Source organism: Maniola jurtina, chromosome 17, assembly GCF_905333055.1.
Source record: "Maniola jurtina chromosome 17, ilManJurt1.1, whole genome shotgun sequence".
NCBI classification, from domain to species: domain Eukaryota; kingdom Metazoa; phylum Arthropoda; class Insecta; order Lepidoptera; family Nymphalidae; genus Maniola; species Maniola jurtina.
This window is the reverse complement of record NC_060045.1, coordinates 3,819,563-3,831,808: the sequence shown is the minus strand read 5'-3', so window position 1 is coordinate 3,831,808 and position 12,246 is coordinate 3,819,563. Positions and strand designations below refer to the sequence as shown.

Genomic DNA, 12,246 nt, shown 5'->3' with positions numbered 1-12,246 from the left:
AATTTTACTTGTTTGCGATTATGTATGATCAAATACAACTATGTACATTTTATGAAATGTACCTACTCTTGAAAAATTTATTATTTTCAGCAAGAGCTGATCATATTACTAGAACGGCTGAACAAATTTTCACTATCAATACTTATAAAAAGAAAAGTCCTGAATCATCTACTGTTGACTCATCTACGCCAAAAGTTTTTTTAGAAAGATTCCGTTTATATTGTAAACAAGAAATAAGGTAGAACTTTTCTAAATCGTCACGGGAGTGAAACTTCGAGAGATGAACTTTTAAATTTTGAAATTGGACTGATTTAATGCGGTTTTCAAAAAATGCGTTCAGTTCAGACACACAGACAGACAAAACAGTGAAATTATAACACCCGTCTTTTTATTTTTCATCCAGTGAGCAAACTCAAAAATTGTTAACGTAGGAAACTTATAGACATGACAAATTATACTTAACTTTTCCTTAGTAAACCTTCTCTAAGAAACGCGTAAGCGACGTGATTTGCCCGGCGCTTTCGACCTTCTTGAGTTAGATTTTTCACTCGCATCATGATTTCATTGTCAGTTCGCGGTACCATAAGGTCGTATGGGCCGCGTATAGTGCGTCCCCTAACGCATTTCAGCAAGAAGCTACTAAACTAAAGGAAAACTTACACCTTCCTCTATAGTTTTATCAAATCAGCAATTCAACGTACAGAAGCGAGTTCCCTCTCAATTTTATATTAAGGATGATTGTCATTACAGTAATTGAATTTAACAACCTGCTCGTGACTTAAGGCGTTTACATTATCATATCCCATTGTATTGTTAAAGATAATTTTGTTTAAATTTGCGTTTATAAAAATTATTTTTTAAGTTACTCTTACGGCCGAGGCATAGAGACGGTGTGATGTCTAGTCTTTTTAACCCCCGACCCAAAAAGAGCGGTGTTATAAGTTTGACGTGTGTATCTGTGTATCTGTGTATCTGTCTGTGGCATTGTAGCTGCTAAACTAATGAACCGATATTAATATAGTTTTTTTTTGTTTGAAAGGTGGCTTGATCGAGAGTGTTCTTAGCTATAATCCAAGAAAATCGGTTCAGCCGTTTGAAAGTTATCAGCTCTTTTCTAGTTACTGTAACCTTCACTTGTCGGGGGTGTTATAAATTTTTAATTTACACTTGTTAATAATATATAACTTTGATTCGCTATACATAATAGCCCTTGACAGGTAGATGTACGGTGGAAATTCCTTCGTCATGTGCTATAACATTTACCTACCTGCCAAACTTCATGACTCTAGGTCAACGGGAAGTACCATAATTATAGGTTTTCTTGACAGACATGACAGACGGACCGACAAACAACTAAGTGATCCTATAAGTGTTTCCTTTTGTACGGAACCCTAAAAACCGATAGATGTCCACTGTGGACGACTATCGGTCCACAGCTGGACTTGTTGTGTCTTGTTGATTTCCATACGCCTCCTGCGACTCGTTTGAAATTGTCCTACTAGAAGCCAAAAGTCATTAGGTAAATAAACATTGAAAGTTCAAAGGTAATTCTGAGTCATACCATTATTATTGAGATGTGAGAGATTGATCAGCAGTCATCAAGAATCATGATTATTTTGTAGTTGCAATCATTAGTGTTAGGGTAACCACGTACAAAAACTTCTTGATAATAAATAAATAGATAGTGTGTATGTATGTACCAACATGTTGCATTAACGTAAAACAGATAGGTAGGTAAATTATAATTAAATATTTCCATGAGTATACATTGTAATTACCTACTTATGTAAGTTATGTGTATGTATGTAGTTACGTGGAGATGATTATTATTATTATAATATTATAGTTTGCCCTGTTATATATACCAAGAAAAATATGGCGGCATGAAAAACGCCAGGTTCGGAGTTCATGGAATTTTCCACTTGCTAGGCTCAAGGTACAGGCACGGAGTCCAAGCGAAGTAACGCGTCTTTAATAAATAATTGTTTCAAAGTAAACTGAATGCTTAATTGCTACTTCCGCTCGTTAAGTAGATAAGTGTGGAAAAGGGTACGTCGTCAATGCGCTTCTAATCTGCGCTCATGTGCCGTGAACCTTATTGTAAGGTTATTTTTAAAAATTGATTTGAGTTGTCAAAAATAATATAAAATTATTAATTTATCTAATGCAGGTAGTTTGATAAAATCGATATTTGGCTCATTCGATGTCATACAATCTGTTACTAGGAGGCCAACAAGGTTGAACTTGCATAAATACGGGTGTTTTGAAGGTTTTAGTTTAGTCTCCTTCTGAGATTCGGAGCGATATCGCATATTTTCGGTATTTTGGGTTGTGAACTGGATAATTAGATGTTGTGATAGCAATCACGCTCTAATTAAATTATTTATTTTGGCATTAGTTTGTTTAGATTAAAACTCTCGGATAACCTTGCACATTAAACTTGTGTTTTTTTTGTGTTGGTTTTGGAGAGGACATTCCAATAATTCGATAAAAATATTTAAATAATACCTGCTTTTCTGAGTGACGCCAATATTATAATATTAGACAGACCTACCTACATTTTGACTACGCGCGCAAAAAAATGAAAAAAGATAACGATACTTTCTTACCAAAAGATTGTTCTTTTCTTTGCCTGATCAATAAAGCATTAAATATTCACATCTTCAAACGGGCAAGGACGTAGGTACATATTATTATTAATATGTAGGTAGATACTGACTACTAACCGTATAATTAATTATTTTGCATTTTTTACTTATATTTTTAAATACAGCACAGCCAAAGACTTACGGAGTAATAAATAATTTTGATTACAAATAAAAGTTTCATATCCAAGGAATCACAGACGAATAAATAGATATGGAAACTCTAGTCCTAACTCTATTAAGCAATACCACACACTGGTGTGCAACTGGTCTTCAGATTGAGCACCTACTCTACAATCACTTAAGATGTGATAATAAAATTTTGTGGCCTTCGTTACAATGAGATTATAATATTTTAGTTTACTTAGTAACCTATAAGAGGAAACTCGTGCAACACCAACATTCTATCGGATCATGAGACAGACGACGTTAGCATAGCAGTGATTGATTCTGAGGATGAGCATTCTTCGGTTATTTTTGAAGGAGTTCCCCGGATTGTTCGGAAAACTATACCTGTACTAGATAGGTACCTATAGTTTTCCACCTATTAACTGGTACAAACATAAGAAGGTTCTTATTTACTTTTGGTGTCAACTGTCATGCAACGTTTTCCTCCTCTTCCGATTTCCACCAGTCTTCACGATTAAAATAAAATAATTACTCACCCATCCACTACCTCCATAACTAATATAACTATTATAAATGCGAAAGTGTGTGTTGTTTGTTGGTTTATTGGTTTGTCCTTCAATCACGTCGCAAAGGAGCAAGGAATCGACCTATTTTTTTGCATGGGTATAGTTAAATACCTGGAGAGTGACATACTTTTTATCCCAGAAAATCAAAGAGTTCCCACGGGGTTTTTAAACCTAAATCCACGTTCACGAATTTGCGGGCACCAACTATAGTGTTTGAATAATAAAATTAAACCGTTAACCAATGTCCAATATCTTGTGCCGAGAAAATTAGTGTTAGTCTAAGTATTTCTACTATGTAATCCAAAAAAAATGTTTGAAGATCACTCAGCCGCAAAATTCGTAAACCAAACTTTTTGTTACAAAAGTTTGTTATGTATTAACCAGCTGTGGACGCTGTGATGGTACGTAAATAGTGGTAAATAGCAGTGTTTTTGCGCTCTGCACTATTTTGTGGTGTGGCCGTGTGGAATCGTGAAATTGTGCTCTCTGATTACATTTTAGGAAATCATGCAATTTCCATAGAAGATTGCCGAGGCAAGTTTAATCACGGCTGAAGGCATTTGTGTAGTCGTGCTACGGTTCACTGTTTCTATTTGATCGTTGACCGACTCTTGACTTGCCTACCTAATTGCCTACTTATCAAGCGAATTACTCACATTTTAAGAAGTTAAATGAAATATATTTATTTCAACTGATATAACTACTAAAACATTGTAATTGTAAGACTGTGGGCGCGTTTGGAACCCTCGTAGCTTTAGTTTTAAGTTTAGGTAGGTACATAATTAGGGGAAGTCCGGGAGAGTTGAACCGCTTTTTGCTTAAAGTGTCGTATTTTCTTATAAATGAGGCTTAGTGATTCAATTGTAATTATAAACAGTAGCTTATTTATTTAGGATTACTTATGCATAAATACTTTTTCGAAATTATAATACTAAAATATGTTATATATATTTGAATGAAAAATGGGATTTGGGTCAACTCTCCCCACCCCGAGGGACACTTGAACCGGGGTCTGGGGAGAGTTGAACATAGCATTTTAAAGGGGAAAATAAAAACATTTTGTAGCTTAAATTACAGATATACTAAACAAAACATCACAAAATGAAATTAAATCATAAATAAACATAGCTATTGCTTTTCTTATAAAGAAAAAACTGATGTGAGTCAGACTCGCGCACTCGGAATTTTTTTCCAACATTTTGCACGATAAATCTAAAACTATTATACATAAAAATAAATAAAAATCTGTTTTAGAATGTGCAGGTAAAGCCCTTTCATATGATACCCCACTTGGTATAGTTATCTTATTTTGAAAATTGAAACACATTTGAATTTTTTTTTTTTAACGATGTAACCACAAATCCGCGGTTTTCAGATTTATTCCTGTACTTGTGCTATGAAACCTACCTATAAGGGTTCCGTTTTTCCTTTTGAGGTACGGAACCCTAAAACGTACGCAACATCTTCACACACGTCTTCACACTCGGTTTCACTATTATCATTAACATTTTTATTTTTTTTAGCCTTTTCCAGTTTTCTTTCTCTGGGCTTTTTGTTTCGAACCTTGTTTAGTTTTCAAAGTTTTCTTTCTAAATTTCTAAATTTATTAAATAAAACTTCAAATTTTTCCACTGGTCATATCTCCCGCACCCGCCATGGTTCAACTCTCCCGCATATACTACTTTGCCATTAAATTTTACTCACAGAAAAAACAATCAATCTTAGCAAAAAAATACTTAGCACATGTCAAACTACAATAATCAGGCAGTACAATAGTAATAACACACAATACGTAACTCTATAAACACGGCTGCAATCTTAAAAATACATAAATTAATAAAATTTACTTCGTCGTAACAAAAACACTTTTCCGAGCCTGATAGCCAAACAAACCGGCCATTGTAAAAAATGGCGGCGTGCTGGTTATTGGCCTCCCACGCTTTACCAATGAACGTCTTGACGTTTCATTAGCGCGAAATTTAAGCTGAATTTTAAAAGGTGGTTCAACTCTCCCACCTGAGCAAGTCTCCCGGACTTCCCCTAATTATTTATCACCACTAAGACACACATCTACATCAAAAAGAGCACAATTTAGTAGGTACCTATTTTGAATAAATGATAGACTTTCGAACTAAAGTGAACCTCTTCCTTTTTTTGAAGTCGGTTAAAAACCCAAGACGTTTTTGGTCCGACCCGAGAATTGAATCCAGGACCTCCTCGTTCGTAGTCGCACATACTAACCATTAGATAAACGAGTAACTACATCTACCTAGAGGTGCTTTAGCAACACAAAATTATTATGATCATAACATGGACAGATAAATACTCGATCATAATTACTACAAGTGCGTATTATATACTTTTCACTAAACAAACTTTTCCTTGTTACAGGATAAATTGCTCAATAAATTGGAAGAAAATGAGCCTGAACTCGCTACGTCACCCGAGGAAGAAGTAAGAATTTTGATTATAACCATACCACAATAATCCATACTAATCCTTACTTAATTTTATATATGGGAAAGTGTGTATGTCTGTCTACTAGCTATTCACGTCCCATTCGTTTAACCGATTTTGACGAGACAGCTTGCATTCCGGGGGAGGACATAGGTTACTTTTAATCCCGGAAAATCCAAGTTCCCACGGGATTTTTAAAAAGCCTAACTCCACGTGGATCAACTATGAAGTTGTGGGCATTATCTACTTGGTATAGAGATATAGCTTTTATCTTGGAGGCGGACATAGGCTTTTTAATCCCGGCAAATCACCGGTTGCAGCACTATGCAAGCTGATTAACAATTTATTGCGTGGTACCAAGAATCAGCTGTGATAGCCTAGTGGTTAGAACGTCCGCCTCCTAATCGGAGGACGGGGGTTCGATCCCGGGCACGCATCTCTAACTTTTCAGTTATGTGCGTTTTAAGCAATTAAATATCACTTGCTTTAACGGTGAAGGAAAACATCGTGAGGAAACCTGCATGCCTGAGAGCTCTCCATTTTCTCAAAATGTGTGAAGTTTGCCAATCCGCATTGGGCCAGGCAGCGTGGCAGTGGCCTAAACCCTTGTCATTTTGAGAGGAGACCCGTACTCAGTAGTGGGGCGGAAATGGGTTGATCATGATGATGATGATGATGATGATGACCAAGAATCGCTATATATTTAAACATCTTTGAAGAGCGAGCCTTCGGTACCTGAAACTCTGTGGTTACTCCAGCCAACTACACTGGTTCCTGGACTGAGTTCAATGCCCGCTAATGAAACCTGTCTTTTCCGTTTTCCAGTGTGTAATATGCGTAAATGCGAAGGCGACGATGCAAACATCTCCGTGCGGCCACCGTGTGGTCTGCCGGAGGTGCTTCGTGAAGACCATTCAGATGGCAGTCAGTCAGAGACTGCTGCCGCTGCGCTGTGTGATCTGCCGGGCGAAGATCCTGCGACTGCGGCAGGCACCTCGCTTGGTGACCAGCAAAAGTTGGCAGGTGAGTGAGGAAAATCTGCTATCTTTCCTTGGAACTTGGAATAGACACACAATAACTTTTGGTCTGCCAGATGGCTGTCAGACAAAGACTACTGCCACTGCGCTGTGTGATCTACCGGGCGAAGAGCCTCCGCCTGGCGCAGGAACCAGCAGGTCTGATTGCAGCCAAGTGCTAGTCTATAAATTAAAAAAAATGTTCTGAATTCTAGGTGTCAAGTGGAAGTGGAAAGTCATGGGGAGTGCCAGGATCCGTGTCGTCGTACTCGGTCGGTGCGCGGTCAGTGCCTGCCTCCGCATCGCTTTACTCCGTCACCAGTGGCGAGTCTTCCCTTTCAGGTAAACACACTTCTTTGCATTCACTTCAAGGCAAACCAGCCGTGATAGCCTAATGGTCAAGAAGTTAGACGTCCAGCTCGTATTCGGGAGGTTAGAGCTTACGCACCTCTACTTTTCGGAGTTATGTGTGTTCTAAGAAATATAAATATTTGCTTTAACGACGAAGGGAAACATCGTAAGGAAACCTGCACAACAACACAATTTTCATTTTCATTATAGAATTCACAAGTCTTTTATCATTAAATTCGCGATTAATTCTGGATATTCATAAATGTTTCTGAATTCTCCTGGAAATAAATCTTTACACATTCCAGGTGTATCTTCCGTATCGTCTAACAGTGGTGGGAATGTGAGTAACACTGGTTGTTCCACCAAGCTGTGTGGAGGCGCGAAGTGTGGTGGGGCGTGTCTAGGCGCGGTGCCTAGGGTGCCTGCCGCCTCCGCTCCGCCAAAAGCGCGGCAACCAGCCTCCAACTGCCTGCGACGATCACAGCATCATAGCATGAAGGTAATTTTACCTACTATAAGTAATGCCCGTATGATCAAACACCGGTTGGCAATATGAGCAGCACCAATTGTTTTACTGAGTCTTATAGAGGAACTAAGTGGTGGAGACTAGAACGTGTCTGTTGGCGCGGTGCCTAGGGTGCCTGCCACTTCTGCTCCGCCAAAACTGAGGCAACCTACTGTATCTCTTTGCATGACGGTAATTTTATCTTACTTATCCATACAGCACCAATGAAAGCCGCGTCCAAAGTATTTAAATCAATATGAGTTATGAGTTATGACCCATATTATCCACATGCTCATCGTACCTTTAAAGAGAACTACTTAGTTTTCGTGCGACGTTTGTTAACAAATTCCTTTTCACTTATTTCAGGCAAGATTGCAAGATTATCAAGTACACAGCTATACGGGTGGGCCGGCCGGAGAACCTTCAGGCAGACTACCTCCAATCCGCGAATTCCAAAGAGAATTCCGCGAAGGACGGCGAGAAAGCGCCGCTGCCGCTTCAGCGTCGACTAGAATAAGGTTGAACCTACTCTTAAAAAATAATTACTTATAATGTTAAAATTACTGGTAATGTTAAAAATTAACTAATTCTAAAAATATACCTAGGTCTATAAAGCACAATTCATACTTTCACAGGTGCGCACAAAAAATTGTAACGCAGCTAGAAACATCGCCACAAAAGAATAAACAACATTTTTTTCGACCCCTAAAACCCCCTAATAAAGACGAAACCCCACCAAAATCAAGAGATCACAGCAAAGAGACTGACAGCAAAAAGGAAAACCCCAAAGCGAAACCGAAAAAAGAAGAAAAGAAAAAGAAAGAACCAGATGAAAACGTAAAGCAAGGTGAAAAGAATAAAAAAGACGAAACTAATGATAATAAAAAGAATGAAATAGCTGAAAAGAAAAAAGAGGAAAAACTTAGACTTAAGGCGGAGAAAGAAGCTAAAAAGGAAGCTAAATTACAAGCTAAAGAAGAAGAAAGACAAGCTAAGCTTCTCGCTAAAGAGGAAGAAAGACAAGCGAAACTATTAGCTAAAGAAGAAAAGAAGAAAGCTAAAAAGGAGGCAAAACTTGCGGCACAAGCTGAAAAAGAAAAAGCTAAATAATAAAATATCCATATAATTTTTACATCTTAGAAACTTTTAGCCGTCTTTAGATTTTAGATTCGGAAATCGTTAGGTACTATCGGAACAAAGATAAAATTTTACAAGTATTGTAAATTCGTATTAGACATAAATAAATTACTGTAACTTATAAAATAATGATTAGCATGATTTCATTTCTATTTTTTTACTCCTTTTGTTACCCTACATTATTTTATATTATGATAAGACAATATGAATGAAATAGATAATGTTAGAAATAGATATAGATAAAGATTACGTTACCGAGTAGTGCATTACAAAATTGCTCTCATACTGTTATTATAATTGGAATGTTAAACATAAATAAGGCAGTGTATGCTGTGGTGTTAGTGGTTCCCTATCACTTTGGAATGCATTACCATGAAACGTGGTTATGTGCATTCATCGCCCCTTCATTCAGCTTCACCTACTAGACCTTCGTTTCAGGAAATCATTCGCGCGCTTCAGCTTACAAAACACTCTAGGAGTAGGACAGACTAGAGTACTTGGGGACGGGGTTCTTTTTCGTTCTGGACCACATTTGGCCTAATTTTATGCATTATTTAATTGAACGTGATAATCATTTGACTACGAAGTCTCACCTTTGGCACTGTTGCCAAGCAACGGCACTGCAACCAGTCTTACGGCAACGCGAACCAAAGTGATAGGGCACCGCTATGCCCTAATTCGCATGAGCGTTATAAAAGCGTTGCGTTAAAACCCGGCGTTGGCGGGTAATAACGTTGTATATAAGCGTTGTCGATTGAACAGATACTTGAGAATGCATGTGTTCTATTTGAACGCTTTTTTAATCGACGTTAAAAAAGCCCTCGTGCGAATTAGCCCAAGGCATCGCATACATTTCCTAAAATAATATAGTTTTTAAAACCGAAGGTTATAAAAAGCAATTTAATTAAATAGAATGTTGGGTCATAGTTGGAATTTTACAAACTGCGAAGACTGAACGAATGAGATAAAGAAATCATATCGTTTTGTAATTTGTGTGTAACAGTCGTAGTTAGGAGCTCTGTGCATTACTGCATTGCCAAAGAATTTATTTACTGAGAGTTAGCACCAAAATTTTTACCTATGGCATTGCGGTAACCGCAATTGTTGTGATTGGCTGAATTATGGTATTCCTGCTAATACATCAGCGCATTTTAGCCAATAGTGAGATCTGTAGCTAATTCTGTTGTAGATAATCCTTAAACTAAACTTATATTGACAAGTCGAAATCTAGTGCTATCCTTTTCCGCTGGGAGCATTATGAAAGAGATAGCAATTCATTTAGACCTATCATTTTAGTTTATTTCAGTGATTGTGAACAACAGAATTACTATTTAGTCACACTGTCAGCACATCAAACATATTGCGATGGTCACATTAAATAGCAGTCAAATTTTGATGCTAAGTCTTCTGATTTTATGGTGATCCAACCCATCTCTTAAGTATATTCTAGAACTCCAAGTAGTAAATTGAGTAAGGTATTTTGCAAGGTTTTCTCATGGTTTGTCAGTGTTTGTCACCATCATCTGCCAGGCGGAATGCAATTTTTATTTTCATATTGTAAAAGTAGTGATCGCAAAACAAGTAGTCCAATCTGAAGTTGCAACATGACAATTTTCGTACGTCATAGACTATACTTGACTGAGATCTATAGAGTAGGTATATTTTGACTTTGCTCAGACTTAAGCTTCAATTAAAACGAGATGGTTTTATGTCAGCAGTATAGCTCTGTCTCATTTTAACAGTATCTTAAGTCTAAGCAAAGTCAAAGTGCCCTCTATAGATCTCAACCTAAGAATTAAAATATACACAAGCCCAGCGGAGATCCTTTTTGTACAATGCGCAGTCATACGCTTCGAGTTCAGATTGGAGTACTTTTTTGCGCACACTTTACTATCTTAGAGACTTTATAAAATACCAAACCCAATTATACGTTTGGGTTCTAAGAATATTATTGGTATATTGTACTTAATTTCGAAATAAAAAATAGAGAAGCTAGGTAGTATTATTTTTTTAATATTTAAGGATTTCTTATATGCTTACCATAGAAAATCCTATCTGGATCAACAGCTATACGATGTGACTAAGGCACGACGCAGACCTGCAGAATGGAGTGAAACCAAGGTGCAGAGCCTTTCTGAATAATAACTCAAACTAACCTTTATTTATTTTGACATAAAGGCGACGACTAGTGCCGCGTTAAACGTGCCATGCGTCCTTTCAGTTTCCTGTTTTGTTTTCAGTACGTATATGAGAATGAGCTCGCACGGTAAAATTACACAGCGCCATTTTAAAATAAATTTTCAAAGCAGAAAAATAGCGCGAATAAATATAAAATTACCTTAACCCTTTGTCTATTATGTAAAGGCGCTATCTACCTGTAATCTGTAGTTATGTTACTTAGCAACATTGTTATCTGTCAAAAGAAATGTACAATTTTTGACAAATAACAACGTTGCCAAGATGTTGCCAAGTAACTTATTTACAGTTGCCAAAAAGATTGATTTGCAAGGGATCCTTGATTAAACAGGGCAAAGCGGAGTGTAAGTTTTTAACACAAAGACTGTTCCACTTGGCTCTACTCCACTCTGTCTGTATGTGTTGACCCTAATTAGTTGCCAAAAACTGGAAATTAACATAACCACAGTCCGTCTGTCATCCTAATCTCAAACGAGTCACAAGGTAATATTTTAAATTTTAAATATTGTAATGTAGAATCATATCAAGTTGAGTTAGCATGAACCTAGGTAAGTGTTGAGGTTTCTTTTATAAGGTTTCCATGTCGGAATCTATTGTCAATCGTTAGAAGTTTCCTGTAAATTAAATAACAATGTTACCTAATCATGTGTTTTATTATCCTATTTAGTAAGTATCACATTATACTTACCAAAAAAGTCTGGCTAGGTATAACTTATACAAAAATTAATGTTTGTCTTAGAGTCTAAGACAAACATTAATTTTACTATCGCGTAAGAAAACGAATAGGTCTAAATATCTAATCGGTGTGCGGACGCCCCGCACACCCACACAGCACCGGCGCTTACCCGGTGCAGACGAGTGCGGGTGTGGGGTGTCCCCCCGCCTCATACCTCGATTGCCATCTCGGCCTGTCGCGAACTACACATAAATGCATTCGCGCATTGTTCATCTGATTAAGTTGAAATTGAAGTTTCTAATGTAGTATATCAGCTAATAAATTAATAACTCAAAATTTAAAAAAACCCCTGACACAAAAACCTCTACAAGAAAACTAGAAAAGAGCTGATAACTTTCAAACGGTTCTTTGATTAATTATAGCTAAGAACACTCTCGATCAGCCCACCTTTCAAACAAAAATATTTTTTTCTCATACTAGCAATTGCCCACTTCAGCGTGGGTTTTGGTTTTTAAAAATCCAACTGTGGACTCTTAGATTTTCTGGTATATAAAGTAGCCAGGTCTTC

At 37.2% G+C, this 12,246-nt stretch overlaps 1 protein-coding gene across 1 annotated transcript in view; it reads left to right on the top strand.

The window, feature by feature from the left end:
* LOC123873853 (protein PRRC2C) overlaps positions 1-11,644 on the top strand; it is an 88,771-nt gene extending 77,127 nt beyond the window's left edge. Inside the window, exons 3-8 of the mRNA XM_045918944.1 lie at positions 5,732-5,794; positions 6,623-6,820; positions 7,029-7,155; positions 7,470-7,663; positions 8,036-8,187; positions 8,305-11,644. Of these exons, the coding sequence (XP_045774900.1) occupies positions 5,732-5,794; positions 6,623-6,820; positions 7,029-7,155; positions 7,470-7,663; positions 8,036-8,187; positions 8,305-8,779 (1,209 nt within the window). The 3' untranslated portion in view covers positions 8,780-11,644. The remainder of the gene's footprint in view (positions 1-5,731; positions 5,795-6,622; positions 6,821-7,028; positions 7,156-7,469; positions 7,664-8,035; positions 8,188-8,304) is intronic.
* The last annotated feature ends 602 nt before the right edge of the window (positions 11,645-12,246 follow it).